General features: G+C 41.8%; 1 protein-coding gene and 1 long non-coding RNA gene across 4 annotated transcripts in view; one reads left to right on the top strand and one right to left on the bottom strand.

The window, feature by feature from the left end:
- epha6 (eph receptor A6) overlaps nt 1-23,069 on the bottom strand; it is a 67,691-nt gene that overhangs the window by 35,214 nt on the left and 9,408 nt on the right. For all 3 annotated transcript variants that reach the window (XM_061814999.1, XM_061814998.1, XM_061815001.1), the window contains exons 2-6: nt 19,716-19,780; nt 8,855-8,983; nt 8,194-8,343; nt 7,951-8,112; nt 7,625-7,853 (exon numbers count right to left, since the gene is read on the bottom strand). In XM_061814999.1, coding sequence (XP_061670983.1) covers nt 7,625-7,853; nt 7,951-8,112; nt 8,194-8,343; nt 8,855-8,983; nt 19,716-19,780 — 735 coding nt within the window. The remainder of the gene's footprint in view (nt 1-7,624; nt 7,854-7,950; nt 8,113-8,193; nt 8,344-8,854; nt 8,984-19,715; nt 19,781-23,069) is intronic.
- On the top strand, nt 6,579-7,874 carry LOC133498317 (uncharacterized). Its single transcript, XR_009794263.1, has 3 exons — nt 6,579-6,885; nt 6,985-7,069; nt 7,753-7,874. It is a non-coding gene; the product is annotated as an uncharacterized LOC133498317 (long non-coding RNA).

The raw sequence follows: 23,069 nt of genomic DNA, 5'->3' as shown, positions 1-23,069 counted from the left end.
CATTAGGTGACTATGCAAAGAGAATGGTGAGTGACAAGCAAAAGGCATCATGGGGGACAGAAGAGGAGGCAAACTTTGACAGCCGAGAGAAAACACATATGAACGTACATATGTACACAAATTAATTCCACTAAAGTTTCATGGGGCCCATGGTGAAGAAAGATTAATAAACTTACAAAAGTCACAAATAAAAAAGTTGTACTTTTCCAATGTTCATTAGCTTATGACAGCATGTGACAGCGCTAGCATGATTCGGTGGCAGTCTAGTGTCCAAGAGAATCAAAAAGCATCATGGGTAAATACTGACATCCCTCCTAGCTAATCGGATGCTAGGCAGATAGCCAATGGGAGAGCAGCTCTATTGCGCCACACAAACCAAGATACAGGAGGTTTAAGTTTGGTGGAATTTGGGGAATCCACCACCTATATTTTGTTTTCGTATTCTGAATTTCCTTTGTAACTAGAAACTAGAATTTTTCTGAGAAGGCGTTTCGTACCCTGAATTTTTCGTTACTATAAACGTTTGTTAGTAGAGGTACCACTGAATATATATGCAGTTGTAAAGCATTGGCTTCACAGTTCTGAGGACAGGGCTTCAATCCCGGCCTGACCTGTTTGGAGTTTCCATGCATTAATTGGACACTCTAAATTCCCCCGAGGTGTGATTGTTGTCTGTCTCCATGTGCCCTGCAATTGGCTGGCAATCATTTCAGGGTGTACCCTGCGTCCTGCCCCATGACAGCTGGGAAAGGCTCCAGCACTCCTCCAATCCTCGTGAGGATAAGTGGCTCAGAAAACGTGTGTGTGTGTGTGGTGTGTGTGTGTGTGTGTGTGTGTGTGTTGTGTGTGTGTGTGTGTGTGTACACAGTATGTGTATACAGTGGTACCTCTACTTACAAAATTAATCCGTTCCGGAAGTCGTTTCGTAATGTGATTTTTTTAGAAAGCCGTAGAAGCGCATTTTACATCAATAGCGTAATCCCTTCCAAGCCCCACCTCCCCCTGCCCCACTCACCCAAAATAAGCATTCAAAGTACATAATGTAAAGAATAATAATAAAATATATATGTTCATTTACCTTTGGCATTAGGTGACTATGCAAAGAGAATGGTGAGTGACAAGCAAAAGGCATCATGGGGGACAGAAGAGGAGGCAAACTTTGACAGCCGAGAGAAAACACATATGAACGTACATATGTACACAAATTAATTCCACTAAAGTTTCATGGGGCCCATGGTGAAGAAAGATTAATAAACTTACAAAAGTCACAAATAAAAAAGTTGTACTTTTCCAATGTTCATTAGCTTATGACAGCATGTGACAGCGCTAGCATGATTCGGTGGCAGTCTAGTGTCCAAGAGAATCAAAAAGCATCATGGGTAAATACTGACATCCCTCCTAGCTAATCGGATGCTAGGCAGATAGCCAATGGGAGAGCAGCTCTATTGCGCCACACAAACCAAGATACAGGAGGTTTAAGTTTGGTGGAATTTGGGGAATCCACCACCTATATTTTGTTTTCGTATTCTGAATTTCCTTTGTAACTAGAAACTAGAATTTTTCTGAGAAGGCGTTTCGTACCCTGAATTTTTCGTTACTATAAACGTTTGTTAGTAGAGGTACCACTGAATATATATGCAGTTGTAAAGCATTGGCTTCACAGTTCTGAGGACAGGGCTTCAATCCCGGCCTGACCTGTTTGGAGTTTCCATGCATTAATTGGACACTCTAAATTCCCCCGAGGTGTGATTGTTGTCTGTCTCCATGTGCCCTGCAATTGGCTGGCAATCATTTCAGGGTGTACCCTGCGTCCTGCCCCATGACAGCTGGGAAAGGCTCCAGCACTCCTCCAATCCTCGTGAGGATAAGTGGCTCAGAAAACGTGTGTGTGTGTGTGTGTGTGTGTGTGTGTGTGTATATATATATATATGTGTGTGTGTAAACATGTAAACACACAAACAAACATGTAATGTAAACACACACACACGTGGATATATATTTATGTGTGTGTGTGTGTGTGTGTGCGTGTGTGTAATTCATACGTACGTTTTTACGTACAAACACCAATCCAATGCATGTATGCATCCATATACGTCCAACTATATTTTCATATATTGTACATACAGCATATACACGTATATAGACAATGTATAGATACATAGATGTACCCACGAATATCCATAGACACATACAGTAAGCACATAATTCTATGCATAATATTGAGGAAAAAATGTTCTGCTTTATGTTTGCGAAGATATTCAGTCATTCAGGTCATTGTGAACCGGTAAGGTTGAATCAAGGCAAGTAGATTGTTCACGTTTGTTCAATTTGTGGTGGGTTTCTTTCATTGTTTTCTGAGAACATTTAAAGTGACTTGGCCAATTATGCTATTATTCTGATGAAATGTAACTTTGCAATTCAAGCACCATTGGATGGTGCTTGAATTACTGTCCTATTCATTGAAGTGAAAGTCAAGATTCGTTTGACACTTGTGCAATTCTCTTAGAAAAAAGAATGTCAAACTACTGTCAGCAGGGGATAAGCAAAATGGAGGATAAATGTAGGGCACCCTCTCTCGTCTCATCAGTAACCACTTGTGACAGGCCTCTGTGGTGCTTTACAACACTTTAAAGTGTCACAAATATACAACAGAATAAATGTCAACGATACAAAGTTAAAAGTTAAAACACAAGTCGCTAACAAATCATATATTTGAGCTTGTCCTACATACGGGCTGCGCGAGTGACCATTGGCTCCTTGTAATAACTGCAGTTACTGAATTCCCACTGGTTTTGTATCTGAGTATCAACTGGGCCTGCTGAGACTCTTTTTTCAGTCTGTAAAACAAATGGCAGTGTGTGCACTTCAACTGTAACCATATAGAGTGTCTTAATTTACCACATGCCTTCATTAGTGGAGTATGTATGAGTCTTATAAATGAAAAAGAGGGTTGGGGGACTTCTCGAAAGGACAAGACGCAAGCAAAATTAGCAGTGGAACTAACAAATGTACGCAATTAGCTCGGTACCCCCTCACTCTGTCTGCACTAATTGAGAAACCAGTCCAGCAACTATCCAGAGCAACCCAACAGCTGTGGTAAACTTTTCGTCTGACTCTCGGGGCACATTAAGTAATGCTGATACAACTAATTAGAGTACCGTATCACAAAAAGCCTTCTACAGAAACCTTGTGGCATTTATCAGTGTTTTCTAGTCTCATAAAAATATTTCGTACATGCAGGTTCTACAAGTTTTGCAATTATTGAAATAAAAATGGACAAATGAACACTTTGATGTGACAAGTATTGCTTTCCCACTGCAACAACACAATTGAGTCCAGAAACGTCATTATGAGGGCAGTTGTGATTTTAAAAACTCAGAACGTAATACTCGTACCAATTTTTGATTTTAGAGATGAAATAATGCTCATGAGAAACAATATGAAGGAAGGAGGAAAATAGGGGAACAAGCAGATTATAAAAATAAAAAGACAAGGAAGACAATGAAAGTAAAGAAAAAAAAGAGATGATAATTGGAAATGAAATTGAGAGCCTGAGAGAATCCCTTGAGGCTGGGAGTTTGTTTAAGTCTCTTACGAGCAAAAACTACAAAGTGAGTGAGGTATGACTGTTAATGTCATGGAAAGTTATCAGCCATGTTCCAGGACCTAATGGCACCCTGGGGAGGGTCTGATTTTGTTTTGGTCTATTTTCAAAACAGCAATTCATAATGTACGTATATGCCATATGTGCTAATATTCAACTGCGCAGTACCAGCCGATCGTCACTGGGGGGGCCACCAAATGCCGCTCCCAACAAGCTGCTCATATCGCCCAGATGAGAAAGCAATGTAAGTTATACTCTTAAATTTATTATTATTTTTTTTTATTTCCTCCAGAGATTCCAGGATTTCCCAGGAGAAATTTTGCTGGCTATGCTGCAAAATCAGATTAGCAACACAGAGATTTAATTTCCTCCTCATGATTCCTCCTTATGATTATTATTGATTACATTTACCAGTCCCTGCGGATGTCAAGATACCATCATGGAGTCATTCAAAGATTTCGTCGATAGGTCTTTCAATCGCTTCATCGCGCAAGCTAGCAAGGGCCACCATGACGACTGCAGCAATCCGCTGAAAAGACCAATGGTTACCTTGCACTGAAGAGCAAAAATGTAGACTCAAGTAAAAAACTTCATCTCGACAACGCTGAAAATCCCGAAGGAAACATTCGCCAGTCTTCCATTAAGTAACAAGACATGAGGACTGTGAGCAGGGAGTTATCCCTGTCTAATCATCTCCAAATGAAAACATTTTCAGTAGAAAGTATTTGTAAAGTCAAAAGGACGGGTGCTGAAGCGTAGACATTTTGGGATGAATGACCAGTTTCCACGCAAAAAAATCAACGAGCAACACAAACTCTTGTACCCTCCACTGAAGAATTACTGGCAACAAGGAAAACGAGCCTCACTAGATGTGGACAAATTGTACATAGATGGTTGTCACTAAATAATATGGATATGAAATCACATTTAAGACTTTATCCAACATGCTAGAAAAAAAACCCCACAGTTGATATATTCTGAGCAAACAGGTTTCATTAAAGGACAGAGCACCACCAATGTCATGCGACTGATAAACCTAATAAGTATGTGTCAGTCGAACAGTTATTATCACTAGACACCCCAAAAGCTTTTGATAAAGTTAAGTGGTCTTTTCTTTTTGATGTAATTCCAAAATTTGGCTTCAGTGAGTCATATATTCACTGTATTGAAATTTTATACAACTTACACAAAGCAACTGTAACCACAAATGGGGTCACATCACAAAGTTTCACTTTACAAAGAGGAACTAGAGAATGATGTCCTATCTTGCCCCTGCTATTTGCACTACTTATCGAACCACTGCCAGTACCAATCTGGCAGGACACTGGTATTAAAGGTATCTGTACTCCCATGTCAGAAAACAAAATCTATCTATACACAGATAATATCCTTCTTGATTTACAAGAACCCAAGGACTCACATCGAACAGTTTTTAACCTAATTAAAACATTATCATTTATACATCCATCCATTCATCCATCTTCTGCTTATCCAAGGTCAGGTCGTGGGGCAGTTGCTTGAGCAGGGAGGCCCAGATTCTCTCTCTGAACTCCCATGCGCCCTTGAGGATCCTGCCGAGGGTGTAGACCTGGTCCACTGTTCCACAGCCAGGACAAATGTCATACTGCTCCTCCTGAACCTGAGATTTGATTTCCCAATGGACTCTCCTCTCCAACACCCCTGAATAGACCTTACTTGGGAGGCTGAAGTCTGTGATCCCTCTGCAGTTTTTATGCACTATCCAGTCCCCTTTCTTTCTAATCACCACCGCAGTCTGCCAATCTAGAGGCATTGTCTGCCAATTTAGAGGCATTGTCTCTGATGTCCATGCACTGCTACAGAGGCATGTCAACCAGGACAAGATCAAGAGCCTGGTGAATCTCACACCCCCCCAACCACACACACACACACACACACACACACACACACACCACACACACACACACACACACACATCCCCATCCAACACATAGCCTGCCTCAGAGATCCCAGGCTATACTTCCTCCTGGGAAGACATGTCATTTGAATTGAGGAGGTCTTCAAAGACTTCTCCCCACAGACTCACGACATCCTGAGTCGAGAACAGCAACGAGCTCATCCCCGCGATACTCAAATATAGACAGTGTTGATGGTCCACTGCTTCCCCCTTCTGAAACAGCATTTCCTCAAAGCTGTCCAGAAGTCTCTTTCTATGAAATCACCAAACTCCTCCCATGCCCAAGTTTTTGCCTCAGCGACCATCAACGCTACATTCTCGGGCATGAGCATTTCACGTAAACGATCGTTCCGTTACCGTGTAGTTACCCAGCCTGAGAAAACACGGAACCGAAAGTCCATTTCCCAGATCTCAGGGCTTACTTTTAATAAAATTCGCCCATGTGTGGAATGTAAAACAAGTTCTCCACGAAATAGAATAATCTGTATAAAACGAACCTACATGAACCCCTTTATTTTTAATGGTTAAAACGCCCAGCTTTGTCAGTGTGGTTTATAAACAGCACCGGTTTCCGCTTCTGCGCTACCCATGCGCAAGGTCGAGTTATTCATATCTGGTCACTCAAACGCTTGTCAAACATGTCGGTTGCTAAGCGTAAAAGACAAAATGCTCATGCCTGCTAAGGCTTTATTCTGAAGTACGTGTAAAAACCGGTTCCCATGAGCATTATCAATGGGAACCGAAAAATCGTTTACCACCGTTTCCCAGGACAAAAATCGGTTACCATACTTGCCGAAATCCTCATGCCTGATTCTCCTTGGAAGGCATGGTCCACTCTGACTCAATTTGCCCCGCCTCCCTTGGAACATAAGCAAAGGTCTGTCGGAGGTGGGAGTTGGAACTCCTTCAGGCAGGGGATTGTGCCAGAAGTTCAGATCAAACCCTTACAATACATTTGGGCCTGCCACATCAGAACAGTGTCTTCCCCAACCATTGGAGTCACCGCACCACCACATGGTTATCAGTTGACAGCTCTGCCTCTCACTTCACCCGAATGTCCAAGACAATCCAAGACAAGACTAGAATAGTCTGGTGGCATAACTAAAAAGTCAATCATTGTGGTCACGCCACTGCCGTGTGCACAACAGCTCCTGGCAGCAGCTCCTCACCTGCACCTCGTTGGTACTAATTATGCCATGTATTTAGGCCTCATATGTTGGGTCATAAATTGCCAGTTCGTTGTGTGAGTCTAGCATGAGTTTATGAACTTCTTGTGTGTGTTTTGCCTCATTACCGCATTCCTGTGCCACCACAGCCAAGTCTAGTCAAGTCTTGTTTTTGCATGGTAGTTATCAGACCTTGTTTTCATGTTTTTGTCATTGCCTTCTGCCACATACTTTTGTGCTTCTGGCTTTTTGGACTGTTTACCTGTGTCTGACCACAGTCTAGACTTAAACCACCTCAAAAACCATGTCAATACCTTGGAGTGCTGCATTTGGGTACTACCCAATGTCCCGTGTAGGTGAGAGGTCAGTACTATCAATATCTGCAAATTTAACCAATCAAGAAGTGACCTAATGCTTGCGATATTGGTGGCTACAAATGGAGGAAATGGAGGTTGTGTTTCATGTTTGAAAGACTTTCTAAGGTCAGATGACAGAAAATAGTTTGCTACCACAATGTAGTTGCCAGAAAATTTATCTTAACCTAGCTTCTTCCAATACTTTTTTTGTTTTTCAAGCAGTCTAGAGGCACTGTGCCAAGTTGTAAGTTGTAAACATTTTTGGATGAATCCAACTTTCACTTTTCCAAATAAACATTCCTAAAAGCTTTGTTAAAAAAATGGGCTGAACTAAATATTATTATAAAACTACAAATCTAATTGAGTTCCTATAATATTGTATAAATAAATAGATGCATTAATCAAGACTTATATTTAAATTACAAATGCTTTGAAACTCATATCTGCTCAATAATGTTCCTAAGCATTTGCTATAACATAAATATTGGTGAATACCACATTGTTCGTGCAAAGTGAACAAGCAGGGTGAAAGATGAACAAAACTGCCCAAATTAGTTCTTACTCTGACAGTAGCCATCCATTTCCTCATGGCCAAGGCTACATACGCAGTGACCCAGTGGCACCAACCAGTCTCCATCAGCACCACAGTATAATTTTGGTGTGTCTTTCTCTTCTGCGTTTTCGACACAGGAGCCCTTAACCTCCACCAGAGAAGAAGAGTCCATATGTGGTACAGTGTCAGGAAATACCGCCAGATTTCGTAGAGTTGATGGGCAGCGTTTGTAGAAAACCTAAAGTAAACAGTTAAATAGGTAGGTCAGTTGGCCATGCAAGTGATTAACAGGGGATACATCTTAGCAGTGACCCTGCTCAATGCTTTCTACTGACCTTAACAGAGACAAGCGCGATACAAGCACCAACATCCTGGAAGGCCAAGTAGAAACCCCTCTGTGCCAATGGGCCCACCTCCCTGACTTCAGTGTTGAGACGGAGAACACGATCTCCAAGATCTGTCTGAGTAAAACTCTCATCTGCTGCAATGGTATCAACCTTGAAGTAACCATAAATTGTTTATTAGAATAGCCAGTCATTTTCACACAAGATTTTGTGCAAATGTTTATGAATACTCACCTTGGCATAGTCTGTGGGCCGAAAACGTGTCCCTGAAGGCAGCGGTTCATTTGTCTGTAGGTAGAAGAGGTTGAAAGTTTCCTTACAGGTGCCAGACACCCAAGGAATGGAGTTGCAGTCTCTCAGAGTGAAACGAAGCTCCACATATACCTACATGGAAATGGAAATACATTCATAACAATTGTCACAATAATATTTTCAGTGGTAAAACTTTATCATAAAACAAAAAAATGAAAAATATTGAGTTGGCATGGAAAATAATTCATTTGGCAAATCTATAAACTATTGGATTGTAAATGTCTTCTATGTCACTAAGGTGCAGTCAAACTAGGCTGTAAACCAATAGGGAAGCCTTTCTGTACCATTAATGATTTAACAATATGTTTGCTGATGAACCTATGTATATTGGCATAAGCTTTCATAATCTGTTTTCTGATATATTACTTGGAAGGCTGCCTTCCCTGCATGATTATATTTACAATGTGCTCTTACAGCACTTATGAATTTATAAGCAACCGAGTTACAGTATGTGTATGAATGTATGTATGAGTGTATGAAATGTAAATGTCACACACTGTGACAGACCTATCCCACGTTGTTTCTCTGATTAGTATCATAGACCAGTGCTGGGGATATACTAAGAATGTAAAGCAACCCAGACCCTTTGTGCGGCTTGCCGTTGTATCCATCCAGATCGAAGCCAGTTGTTTTGGTTTAGCTCCATTACATGGCAAACTTGGAAGGTGTGGATTGGTCTGTTCTGTTCATCCATCTCAGTGATTGCATCCCACTGGAAAAAAAATGAAGAAGGGGGATGTGTGGGAGTTTTAACTGTGCCAAGAACAAAAAAAAACATACCTTTGCTAAACCACTTTGTTCTGTCTTCAAAAGATAAACATTTGAGCCTTTTTGGGGCATTAAATCACTTTTTGAAAAGCAAAATCAAGTTATATTTTGTTTCAGTTTTAAGTTGCATTTTGTGTTTTAAACACGTTATGTATACTTGCTGATTTCTGTGAGGCATATGCACAGACAATTGACCCCTCCGTAGAAATTGCGTCATCCGTGTCACTGACCAATCAGAGGCCAGAGATCTGCATAAACCACGCCCCTTGTTGGCGTCCGATATTACCTCAGACAACGTTGCATGGTCCAGTATAGCTTTTGTTAGCGTTTTATCGCGTATTTGGGTTCTTTAACAACAGATATGGTTAAGAGGTGTAGTCACGGACTTTGTAATAGTGACGACAGGTATCCTGAAAGGCTAGTTGGTGGAGTTCAATTCGTACCCTTTCCAAAACAGAAGACCCAGTACAAAAAATGTCTTCGATGGATCAAACTTTGTGGAAGACCGCATCATCAACTGAATCCATCTAAAATCAACCGGAACAGAAGACCGAGTACGAAAAATGTCTTCGATGGATCAAACTTTGTGGAAGATCGTATGATCAACTGAATCCATCTAAAATCAACCGGAACAGTTTGCACGAAGGTAAGCCCAATATTTGATTTTCAATACGTGTCTCATATAAATGAATTAGCAGTTCTTCGCTTGCATAACAAAGTTACGTGTGAATGATTGACACACTTGATCTGTGTTGAGCGATATTTTGCGATGATCTGACTGCACAAACGCGTCTCTGTTGGCGGGTACCGAGCTAAATTAAACCCGGACTATGTTTGCACGAAGGTATGCCCTATATTTGATTTTCAATACATGTCTCGTATAAATTAATTAGCAGTTCTTCGCTTGCATAACATATATACGTGTGAATGATTGACACACTTGATCTGTGTTGAGCGATATTTTGCGATGATCTGACTGCACAAACGTGTCTCTGTTGGCGGCTACCGAGCTAAGCTAAACCGGACTAGCGAGTCCTAAAAGCCTTCGACGTGCACCGAGACACCAAGACGGGAGGAAGGATGCTTGAAGAGACTATAAAGTAGTGATAGTCGTACTCGGTCGGGACTTACATAGGTTCGGCACTAATTCAAGAATAATTATTGAGGGGAGCGCGTGACGTTACACAAAGAAAACGAGAGAAACAACTCGTAAATCCAGCCTCGCTTTATTCTTTTCCTTCATACGGCGGTTCACAAACGGCGATACAGATACACATACAGATTCTGCACACAAGTGTGATAGGTCACAGGAAAATAGGAAACTATCAATGACGAATTAATCTTTAGCTTATAATATATTATATTATGTGGCTTCTCGGTCTTCCTCTGACTCCGGAAAGATCTCGCGCTAATATCAATGGTTTCTCCGTCGATATGCATGTAAATACCATTGAAAAACCCCTCGCTGAAATACTTGAAGCCCTGCTGTCTGCTTTTCAACGATATTTCACTATTTGCTAAGAATGCGAGTGAGAAATCAGCTGGTAAATCGGACAATTTCGCTCTAGTCTTTTCTTCCTGCGCCGCCATTTTTGTTAATTGTTTGTCTGAGGTTAGTACGCGTGGGGTGACGTAACTTCAGGAGGCGTGGTTAAGTGCCCTGTAAGGAGGGCTCAATTGAAACTAGTATGTGGACAAAAGCATGGGGGACACCTTAATTAGTTTAACAATACCAGTCAAGAGAGTAACCCGCCTCTCACCCTAAGTCACCTGGGATTGGCTCCAATTCACTCGTAACCCAAAACAAGATAAGGAGCAGAAAACAAATTGCAAGGCTAGTTACAGGTAATCAATCACTGATTGGGTTAAATCCCATGGCAATCGGAGGAATTCCTTTGCATCCATAACAGTACAGGTGGTTCTTTTCCTCTTTGACCGAAAGGACATGGCATCCACAATTACCATAAACATTGTGAAGTGTGGACTCATCGGACCACAGAGTATTTTTCCATTTTGCATCAGCCCATCTTAGATGAGCTCGAGCTCAGAGAAAAGCTGACATCGGTTTTCTGAAGTATTCCTGAGCCCATGTGGTGATAAGCTTTACACATTGATGTCGGTTTTTGATGCAGTGTCGCTTGAGTGATCAAAGGTCACGGGCATTCAATGTTGGTATCCGGCCGTGCCACTTATATGCAGTGATTTATCCAGTTTCTCTGAACTTTTTGACGGTGATATGGACTGTAGATGATGAAATCTCTAAATTTCTGGCAATTGTATGTTGAGGAATATTGTCCTCAAAAACCGTGTGACTATTTTCTAAGGCACTTGGTAATGAGGACCAGGGTTGAAATCCCAGGCTAACGTGTGTGGAGTTTGCATGTTCTACCCATGCCTACATGGGCACTCCAGTTTCCTCCCACATCCTAAAACGATGCATTAATTGGGGACAATCTTTTTTCACTTTTCAGTATTTTTTTTTTCACCTGTGCGACGTTTATCGAAGTATGTTGAGTATATTTTCTAAAAACAATAAAGTTTATCCATTTGAATATTAGATATCTTGCCTTTGTAGTGTATTCAATAAAATGTAGGTTGAACAAGTAACACATCCCAACTTCATGAGAATTTGGTTTGGATTATGCATGTAAGATTTAATATCAGAACAACTGGTTAGAGCATTGGCCTCACAGTTCTGAGGACTGGGGTTCAAATCCTGGCCAGTCTGTGTGGAGTTTGCATGTTCTCCCCGTGCTTGTGTGAGTTTTCTCTGGGCACTCCGGTTTCCTCCAACATCCCAAAAGCACTTTTGTATGTCTCTGTGTCCTCTGCAATTCACTGGCAACCAGTTCAGGGTGTACCCCGCCTCCCGCCCAATGATAGCTGGGATAACCTCCAGCACTTGACCCTTGTGAGGATACGCGGCTCAGAAAATTGATGGATGGATGGATTTTCTATCAATAAAAATGTTAGTTTGAGTTGTTTTGAGGACGTTGCGCATGTGCATGGTAGTCCTGTGTAAGTCAGTCACTCCAAACCACTGTGGTATGCAATATCATGAGCTGTATCATGGAGAAATAATCCCATTTAACTTCATTGATCCCCAAAATTTGTATTTATTGACAAAAAATAATGTATCTTTGTTCATCTATGCTACCTGCATAGTGTGACAGGCAGAACAATTAATTAACCTGTTGCCTTTCATAAAAGAATAACAGCTTGTAGTTCGACTCAGCATACAGAGGTTTCATACTCTTTGATGTAAAATAAAAGCCTGATCTTAACAACGTTTAGGAAATGTGGGTTTAGATTACTGATATAAATTTTGACAGGTTTGATAATTAGCTTTCCAGTAGAGCCTAATTATAAGGGAAAATGAATTAACATGGATGTTCCATAAAATTAAGCAAGTCAGTTTTTATGCATAATTGTGGGAAAAAGAAAGATCATTTTGTTTATTAAAAGCATGGAATACACCAATACCTTGCAAAAGGAATGAAAACTGGATATTTCAAGAAAATTCTCTTTTTGTCAGTTTCTGTGTGATTAGGTAGCAAGCAGGGTTGTTTGGATTAAGGCATTTCAAATCAAGTTTCTGTCAGGCAAATACATCGCATTAGTGTCATGATCCTGCTGGCCCAGCCCTGGCTGTGCGGGTTCCCGCGCGGCCGCGCTGCCTGGGAGGCGCACACCTGCGCCTCATGCTGGCTGATTGGCCCCGGTGGATATAGGACCCTGGGGACGACTGGTCCTTCGCCAGATCGTTGCAACTCATGCCCTGTTTCTGCACTCCCATATCTCTGATCGTGAACCCGTGTGTACCGACCTTCGCTTGTTCTCCGACCGACCCCGTAAGCCTGACTCCTTTGACACTTCTGCCTTCTTCGATCGATCTCCCGTGTACCGACTCCTGCCTGCCTGCGGACCTGCTCTCTACGCCCGACGTCCTGACTACCGCTGCTGCACCTGACTGTCTGCCTGATCCCCGACCTTGGAACAATAAACGTTTTTCCCGAATTACCTCTGCGTCTCCCTGCATTTGGGTCCTCCCTCCGTATCGATGGGTCGTGACAATTAGAAGTACAGCAACTGCTAAAAAGTTACAGATGAGAAATAAATGTGTGTTTCTGAAATCACAAGAAACTCTCAACGCAGGATCCTCCAAAGGCCTGCCTGTCATGCATAAGGCTTTATTACACCACCCCGAACCAATGGTCATACAGGTAAATGTTTGCAGTGAGCTCAGAAAGAAAACTATTTTATTTTATTTTTTTCCCCTGAATTTGTCTTTGGGGAAGATAACAGTTTTTTCAAAGATCAATTAATAAAACTGCCTTCTACGTTCTGAAGAACAGGCGAAAGCATATCCAAGTGTGCATGTGCCAAGCAGACCAAGAGAAGAGACAGGCAGGAAAGTACTTGGTGTATCTTCTGATAGGCAAGGGGAGAAGGAGACTTGGTGGTGGAACCTCAAAGTACAGGAAGTCATGAAAGGAAAGAGGTTCGTAGAGAATAAGTGGGACACTGAGAGGACTGGGGTGAGGTAAAACGAATACATTGGTACTTTGAGAAGTTGATGAATGAAGAAAATGAGAGAGAAGGATGAGTAGAAGAGCCAAGTGTGAAGGACCATAAAGTGGCAATGATTAGTAACGGGAAGTTAGAAAGGCACTGAACAGAATAAAAAATGGAAAGACAGTTGGTCCTGATGACATACCGGTGGAGGTATGGAAGCAATTTGGAGAAGTAGCTGTGGAGTTTTTGACCAACTTATTCAACAGAATACTCACAGGCAAGAAGATGCCTGAAGAATGGAGGAAAAGTGTACGAGCTCTCATTTCTTAAGAACAAAGGATTTGCAGAGCTGTGGGAACAGTGGAGGAATAAAGTTGATGAGCCACACAATGAAGTTATGGGAAAGAGTAGTGGAGGCTAGACTCAGGACAGAAGTAAGTATCTGCAAGCAACAGTATGGTTTCATGCCTAGAAAAAGTATCACAGATGCATTATTTACCTCAAGGATGCTAGTGGAAAAGTACAGAGAAGGTCAAAAGGAGCTACATTGTGTCTTTGTGGATCTAGATAAAGCCTATGACAGAGTACCAAGAGAGGAACTATGATACTACATGCGTAAGTCTGGTGTGGTGGAGAAATATGTTGTATGTATAATACAGGACATGTATGAGAGCAGCAGAAGAGTGGTGAGGTGAGCCGTAGGTGTGACAGCAAAATTTAAGGGGGAGGTGGGACTGTATCAGGGATCAGCTCTGAGCCCCCCCCTGTTTGCCATGGTAATGGATAGGCTGATAGATGAGGTTAGACTGATATCCCCTTGCGCCACGATGTTCGGAGATGACATTGTGATCTGCTGTGAAAGTAGGGATCAGGTGGAGGAAAAATTAGAAAGATGGAGCCATGCACTGGAAAAGAGAGAAATGAAGATCAGCTGAAGTAAAACAGAATATGTGGTGGAGGGGGAAGAGTGAAGCTCTCTGGAGAAGAGATAAGGCGGGTGGACGACTTCAAATACAGTACTTGGGGTCAACAATCCAAACCAATGGTGTGTGTTGTAATGAAGGGATGAAACAGGTCCAAGCAGGTTGGAACAGCTGACGGAAGGTGTCTGATGTGTTATGTGACACAAGAATCTCTGCTCGGATGATGGGCAAAGTTTATAAAACAGTTGTGGGGCGAGCTATAATGTACAGATTAGAGATAGTGGGACTAAAGAGGCAACAGGAAGCACAGCTGGAGGTGGCAGAAATGAAGATGTTGAGGTTCTCTCTAGGAGTGAGCAGGTGGGATAGGATTAGAAATTAGTTCATTGGAGGGACAGCCAAAGTCAGATGTTTTGGAGAAAAAGTTAGAGAGAGCAGACTTTGATGATTTGGACATGTCTAGAGGCGAGAGAGTGAGTACATTATATTATAGTATAATATAGTATTGTATATATAGTATATTATATATATATATATATATATATCGAAGGTGGAGCTGCCAAGGAAAGGGCGAGAGGAAGACCAAAGAGAACGTTGATGGATATTGTGAGGAAACACACGAGGGCTGTGGGTGTTAGAGAGGAAGATGCAGGAGATAGGCTTACATGGAAAAGATGACGTACTGTGGCGACCCCGAACAGGACAAGCCAAAAAGACAAGGAGAAGAAGAGCCAGTTGCACAACATAATTGGGAAAAATACTATAATCATAATCATTAATAAATTATGGCTACAATATCCATCTATCCATCCACCCATTTTCTGAGCCGCTTATCCCCACAAGTGTCTTGGTACTGTTGGCGCTAATCTCAGCTGTCATCGGGCAGGAGGCAGCATTTCCCCCTGAACTGGTTGCCAGCAAATCACAGGGCATAAAGAGACCAACAACAGTGTTGCATTCACAATCACACCTATGGGCAATTTAGAGTCAAATCAAAATCAAGCAATCAGTTTTGTAAATTTCACACTGCATACACAGTACATGACATTTTTTATGCTTGACTATGCTGGTTTCCTACTTACTGATAATGTAGAAAAAAACATGAATAAATTAGGACTTCATACTTTGAATAAGATCACCAATAAGTAATTTAAGATCCATTGTGCCCTCAAACTGAAAATGACTATGATTTGTTATTTTACATTTCTCAGCGTTCTAAAATGCACCCTTGGGATGTGACAAGAAAAAGGTTGTGGAAAAAGGAAGGGAAAAAAAATTCTGACCTCTCGTCTGAAAGATGGGCTGCATCAGATATGCACTCACTAATCACGGAGCCTATTAGCTGTTATAGACACGCACATGGCACATGCACCCACATGCACACACACACGGACATACACACAAATGCATACATGCAGTGGTTATATAAATAACAACAGTGGAGAAAGTCAATCTGGCAAATAGCAGTGAGATTTAAATTACAACTGCCCAATTTGTCATCTTCTCCCTGTAGGTTAGACAAGGAGAAGTATTATGAAAATAATGTTAAATCAGTTGTGATGAATTATTGATTTGATGTGAATCTGCGTGGTGACGTTTTGTGTTATTGTTCATCCAATTACAGCCAATGTTAGGCCACGCCGAAACCTTTGGAGTTTTTTAATTGGAAGAAGTTTTTTCAAGGTGGGAACCATATTTGGCCACTTACTTTTTCTGTATGTTGTTGATTCATATTGGCTTTGCTGCAAAGGATTTAATATTTTTTTTAATAACAGCCAAGAGCACAAAATGTTCTGCTATCATTTCATGTCCAAAATTAGACCTGACATTTTAGAAAAATTACTGCTGCTCGATGCCGATGGTGGCACAATTTGATCTGATACATTTATAAGAATGAAATCATCTGTGATTTCTCATTAAGATGAGCTCTTTCCAAGGATTCTGAATAAAGATCTACATGCCAATGCTTTCATCATATTTTTAGGTTTCAAACATGTACAGAATATTCTTTATATGATCGTGTTGATAGTATATTTGAGGGTAAGTGATTTATATATTGTACGTAAGTGAATGCAAGAATAAATCTCACACGTTGCTGAATAAAATGGCTCATGTTGCAATTGTAATCATTTCAATAAAAGGCAGTGTATATGGAAGTAAATATGTGCCACCATGATTTGAATTTGAAACGCCACAGAAAACAGGATTTGAATTTGAAATGTAAAGTGATCACATTTTCATTAGTTGTATTTCAGTGTTACTTTTCAATGTTAACAATTCAACTGGCTACAATTCGCTGTCTAAAATTCACCATCTGTGCCACCAGGCAGTGTTACTTCAGGTCAAAACCAAACAGCCAGCCAATCCACTTACACGTTCTTATTATGTGATGTCACATGACTAAGAAAGCGAAACTGCAATTGGCTGGGTGCTCGGTTCCAAATCCACAAAACACATGTAGAGTGGTTGTGCAAACTCTTATGCACCATCTAGGATTCTGCCGAGGGTGTAGAGCTGGTCCACTGTTCCACGGCCAGGGCAAAAACCACAATGCTCCTCCTGAATCCGAGATTCGACTTCCCGATGGACCCTCCTCTCCAGCCTGAATAGACCTTACCAGGGAGGCTGAGGAGTGTGGTCCCCCTGTAGTTGGAACACACCCTCCGGTAAACTTTCTTAGAAAGGGGGACCACCACCCCAATCTGCCAATCCAGAGGCACTGTCCCCGATGTCCACGTGATGTTTTCGATCCGTGTCAACGAGGACAGCCCCAAAGCATTCAGAGCCTTTAGGAACTCCAGGCGAATCTCATCCACCCCTGGGGCCCTGCCACCAAGGACCTTTTTAACCAACCTTGGTGACCTCAACCCCAGAGATTGAAGAGCCTGCCTCAGAGCATCAAGACTCAGCGTGTTGGTGGAATTGAGGAGGTATTCTCCCCAACGACTCACAACATCCCGATTTAAGGTCAGCAGTGCCCCACCCACACTATACACAGTGTTGACGGTGCACTGCTTCCCCGTCCTGAGACACCGGACGGTTGACCAGAATTTCCTCGAAGCCATCTTGAAGTGGTTCTCCATGGGATCACCGAACTCCTCCCACTCCCACGTTTTTGCTTCAGTGACCACCGAAGGTGGGTTCCACTTGGCCAGCCAGTACCTATCAGCTGCCTAGGGAGTCCCACAGGCCAAGAATGCCTGACAGGGCTTCTTCTTCAGCTTGAAAGCATCCCTCACTGTTGATGTCCACCAACGTGTTCGCGGGTTTCCCCCATGACAGGCACGGACCACCTTACAGCTACAGCTCCGGTTGGCCGCCTCAGCAATGGGCGCGTGGAACATCATCCACTCTCTCCTCCTCCTACACTCCTCTGGGACGTGAGCAAAGTTCTTTCGGAGGTGGGAGTTGAAATTCCTTCTGACAGGGGAATCTGCCAGCCGTTCCCGGCAGACCCACACAATACATTTGGGCCTACGACGTCGGATCAGCATCTTCCCCCACCCATGGAGCCAACTCACTACCAGGTGGTGATCAGTTAACAGCTCCACCGCTCTCTTCACCTGAGTGTCCAAGACATGTGGTCACAAGTCCGATGACACAAACACAAAGTCGATCATCGAACTGCGACCTATGGTGTCTGTGGACACCCTTATGCCTAAACATTGTGTTCGTTATGGACAATTTGTGATGAGCACAGAAGTCCAGTAACAGAACACCACTAAAGTTCTGATCAGGGGCGCGTTCTTCCCAATCACGCCCTTCAAGGTCTCACTGTCATTACCCACATGGGCATTCTCCAGCACTCCCTCGAAGGACTCCAAAAAGGGTAGGTACTCTGAACTGCTTTTTGGTGCATAAGCACATACAACAGTCAGGACTCGTACTCCCACCTGAAAGCGGAGGAAGGCTACCCTCTCATCCACCAGGGTATACCCCAAAGTACTGGCCCCGATGCGGGGAGCAATAAGTTTTCCCACACCTGCTCGGCATCTCTCATCGTGAGCAACTCCAGAGTGGAACAGAGTCCAACCCCTCTCAAGAGGAGTGGTGCCAGAGCCCAAGCTCTCAACCTCATGCAGCAACTCGGGCTCGTTTCCTGCCAAAGAGGTGACATTCCATATCCCTAGAGCTAGTTTCTGTAGCTGGGGATCGGATCGCCAAGGCTACCTTTTGGCTACCTGACTACTATGGCCCCTCTCACAGGTGGTGAGGCCATCGGAAGGGAATCCATGTTATCCTTTCGGGCTGTGCACGGCCGAGGTCCATGGGTGCAGGCCTGGCAACCAGGCCCTTGCCTTCGAGCCCCACCTCCATGCCTGGCTTCAGACGGGGGCCCCGGTGACATGCGTTGGGGCAAGGGAAACCAAGATCCAATTTTTGTACTCGTCATAGGGGTTTTGAAGTTGTACTTTTTTCTTGTCCCTCACCGAGGACCTTTTGGCCATGGGTGACCCTACCAGGGGCACATGAAGCCCCAGACAACTGAGCTCCTTGGATCATTGGACACACAAAGCCTCCACCACGATAAGGTAACGGCTTGAGGAGGGGCACAATAATAATAATAATAATAATAATAAAAGATACCTCCAAAATGTGACACAAGGAACCAATTATGTTTATTCTGTGAAAAGAAAGGCATAACTGAACATTCAACGGAAGACCATTGTAAATGTCTTTTTAAATGTAGAATGTCTGTTAAAACTTTTGTATTTGACATAGTTACACTGTGCATGTGTTCCTGTAGTGTACATGCATTATGCAGTCATTTTATATGATATTTATAAGTACACAAGAGATGAAAACATTATTCTGGAAAATAATAGTCATCAACGCTGCAATATCTCCTGAATCAGCTAAATCTAAGCTGGCTGTCTGATTGAATGGTACGTTGCATCACTATCTAATGGATTTTGCTTCATAAGCTCTGCTATTCAGAAATGGATGATATGACATGTGATATTCTGCAAATATTTCATCACTCTAAATCATTGCTGGGAGGGGGAGTGGGGGGGTCACCTTGATGTGTGGATAGTTTGTCTCCACTTGCTATACAAATCACAGTCCAAGTTCAGATGACCGTCAGACACAACTGTATTTGTTGACAAGTCATCAATTGATGTAAAAAGGGGAGTTTATTTTGCAGTTAGTCCTCCAGATTCATCAGTTGGTTCCAGTCTATTGAGGGTAAAGGCTTTCAATTCATATTTCATTCTTCTCATTGCTATTATCACTCACCCCATTGACAGGATAGGTCTTCCAGTCCAGTTCCCCTAGTACTGCTGTCGTGTCCAAAAGAATCACTGGAAAGAGCACAGAAAGTCATGTAAAATGCAAGGAAAGAGCAAGAGCATGATGGAACAAACAAAGTGAACGGCAGAAGTGCAGCAAAGAATGAAAAGGATGAGCGTGAAAGAGGTTGGACAGGGAAGTTATAGAGAAGAGAAATGGAAACAGCAAAATGGGAAGAGAACAGACAATACTTATCAAGCTGTCAATGAGCAGCAGAAAGAGTTGTACCGGCCTTAACAGATTCTACCAAGTGTGAAATAACACCTCTTTGGACAACACAGCTCTAATAGACACCTGGCTTCCATCTAAGGGAAAGTCAGGAAGATGAGAACTTTCCTGTGAAGAGGTCAAGGGGGATTGTTACATCACGATATCCAATCACAAGGACTAATATTACTATTTTATGAATAGACATATGACTCAATGTACCCCAGATCTCGTTCAGTATTAGCTGTGGGAACCACCAGTGGTGTTGACTTGAGTGGCATAATTTGAACTCGTGTTTTGACTCGTAACTTCACTCCAACTTGAGTCTTTTCCTTGAAAAGACTTCTAAAGATTTCTAGTCTTCTAAAGACTTCTACCAAAATAATGAAAAATGAATGCTGTACCTCAATTGGTTAATATGCCAATGGTTATTTTAATACAGGAATTTCAGAATAAAGCAACTATGAAGTTGATGCAGTTATGGGCCCATCAAACAGATATCCCACCATAATCCATCTGAATTACAGCATTGCCGTTTTAACAGTTAAACTCTCATTTTGTTCAAGATTTGTTTAATGTAACTTCAGAAATAAAGTGAGAAAAAGTCAATGGTAAAAATAATAATAATAATAATAATAATAATAAAATGTTCATAGAATAAATGAAAACACAGTATTGATTGTTTTTTTTTATAAGGGCAAAAATTAAGCACCCCACCCTCCTCGTAGTGACAATCAGGTTTGAAGGTGCAAAGATTTTGATCAGCCCCCTTGCTTTCATATTAAGGCTTAATGCACTTTAGCAAATTTGTTTTGATAAGTTAATATGACTTGTAAATGGACATTAAAGACATAAGTGTATAATGTATTAATTAAATATAGAAATTTATATTATATTCAAATATGTAATCACTTGGAAACGACTTGAAACTTAAAGCGAAGGACTTGCGCCTTGACTCAGGACTTGCCTGTCTCGACTTGGAACTTGACTCGGGATTTAAGGGTGAAGACTTCAGAATTACATGACTCGGAGGGCAATAACTTGGTCCGACCTCTGGTAACAAAAGGTTAGATTTTTAATTTAAAGACATGTTTGTATTGTTACATGACTTTTCTAATTAAATGTAATCCAAGCAGACAAATGTGACTGAGAAAGACATTTCACTGCCATCTGTGGTGAAAGTGCAGGAAGAAACCACTTGTGTCTGAGTGAGATGCAGCACAAGCCATTCCTCTAAAAATAAATCTGTTCACGTCAGTATGAAATGTATGGAGACGCTCTGGAAATGGTATGCAATCCAAGCTTGCTCAAAATCCTTCAAAAATCCAAGCAAGTAAAGCATATTGAGATTAGAGCTTTTCAACCATCTACACTCACTATTTCTGCAAATTAGAAATATCTACTTGCTCTCCGGTTATTGGTGCAAATGGCATTCGCAAATTAGACTGTTCCAATTACCTGAAAGTTCCATCTTTGACATCCAATGCTCACAGTTTTTTCTTTTGTTTTGTTTGTTTTAACTATGCAATTTCAATTATCATTGTGACTGCTGATGCCTTCTGTTGAAGGAGATTGTCACCATGATAGTGTGTACAGAAGAAGCTGTAATCTTAATTTTGAAAAAAAGAATGGTTATAACTGTCACTGTGATTGCGAGCCATCGCACTCGCAAATCTGCACAGTCGAGCATGAAAAATCACACGCATAAAATTTGTTACGAGTAGAAATTCATAGATAATGAAAGACGTTGCTTATTTTGCGTAGTCTTGACCAATGCAATTGCGCATTCGTCGCATATTCTCAGGACACATAAAAAACGATCGACCGCAGTGAACCACAGCCTGACTTCTTCTTTTTTTTCAAATTGGAAGCACACTTCTCCTGCTAGTTTACCGAGTGCTAGACTCCGCACCCCTCTGGCTCTTAAAGGGGTACATTCATAATTACAAACACCACCAGTTAGCAACACTGTCTGGGGAACGTAGAGCGAACAGAGTTAGACGTGCTGCGTGCGTTTACTCTTGATAATAACGATAAAATTAAAAAAAAAAAAAAAAGTGCTGTTGGTTTAATGAATGTCGGGGTATGTGAATAATAGAAGAAAAAGAAGTGAAACTGGACGGGGTTTTATCTTTTTTGAGTAAAAAAGGTCTGGTTTGAAGCCAAAGTAGAAAGTACAGGATGAGATGGCGTAGAAAGTACAGGATGATATGGTGTATAATGTTACAATTCCACCTTGGCACAGCCTAATCGAGGATGAAAGCACAGACAGAGTGTATAAATAGCTAATTCTGTATTTTAAATACGGGAGGCAACATAATATTAACATTAAAACTGTTTGGGAGCATTATTCAGCTTTCAACATGCATTGCTAAAGATATTCCGCAAGCATCCATCCATTTTCTTTGCCGCTTATCCTCATGAGGGTGACGGGGTGTACTGGAGCCTATCCCAGCTGTCAACAGGCAGGAGGCAGGGTACAGCCTGAACTGGTTGCCAGCCAATCACAGGTCACATGGAGATAAACAGCCGCACTCACAATCACACTTAGGGGCAATTTAAAGTGTCCAATTAATGGTGTATGTTTTTTAGGATGTGGGAGGAAACCGGAGTGCCCAGAGAAAACCCACACAAGCACCAGGAGAGCCTGCAAACACCACACAGGCTGGGCCAAGATCGAACCCGGGACCTCAGAACTGTGAGGCCAATGCTTTAACCACTCTTCCCCCTTTCTGCAAGCAATAATTCAGTTTTACACAAAGAAAAACAGACATGGATATCATTGTGGGTTAAAAAAAATGAAACAAAATTGCAAGCGACCTTTCAAATTTACAGTTCATAGTTGGCTTGGTTTCGTTAGCAATGCTTTTTTTTTGTTTGTTGACATTTTCATTGTAAGTTTGCAAAAACACAAAATTGTTCTTAAAAATATTCTGATGGGAATGTAAATGCTGTAAACCTGAATCTTTGAATGAGCCATGTAAGTTCAATGGATGACACTGATCTGACCACAGTGCATACGTCTGATTTTGCTCACAGTGGTCAAAGGGGGCGCTCACGGACTTAGTGTGTTTGCTCAGACACGTAAATAAT

The sequence above is a fragment of the Syngnathoides biaculeatus genome, chromosome 3 (genome assembly GCF_019802595.1).
Source record: "Syngnathoides biaculeatus isolate LvHL_M chromosome 3, ASM1980259v1, whole genome shotgun sequence".
NCBI classification, from domain to species: Eukaryota; Metazoa; Chordata; class Actinopteri; order Syngnathiformes; family Syngnathidae; genus Syngnathoides; species Syngnathoides biaculeatus.
Note: the sequence above shows the minus strand (reverse complement) of the source record. Positions and strands in the feature narration are given on the sequence as shown.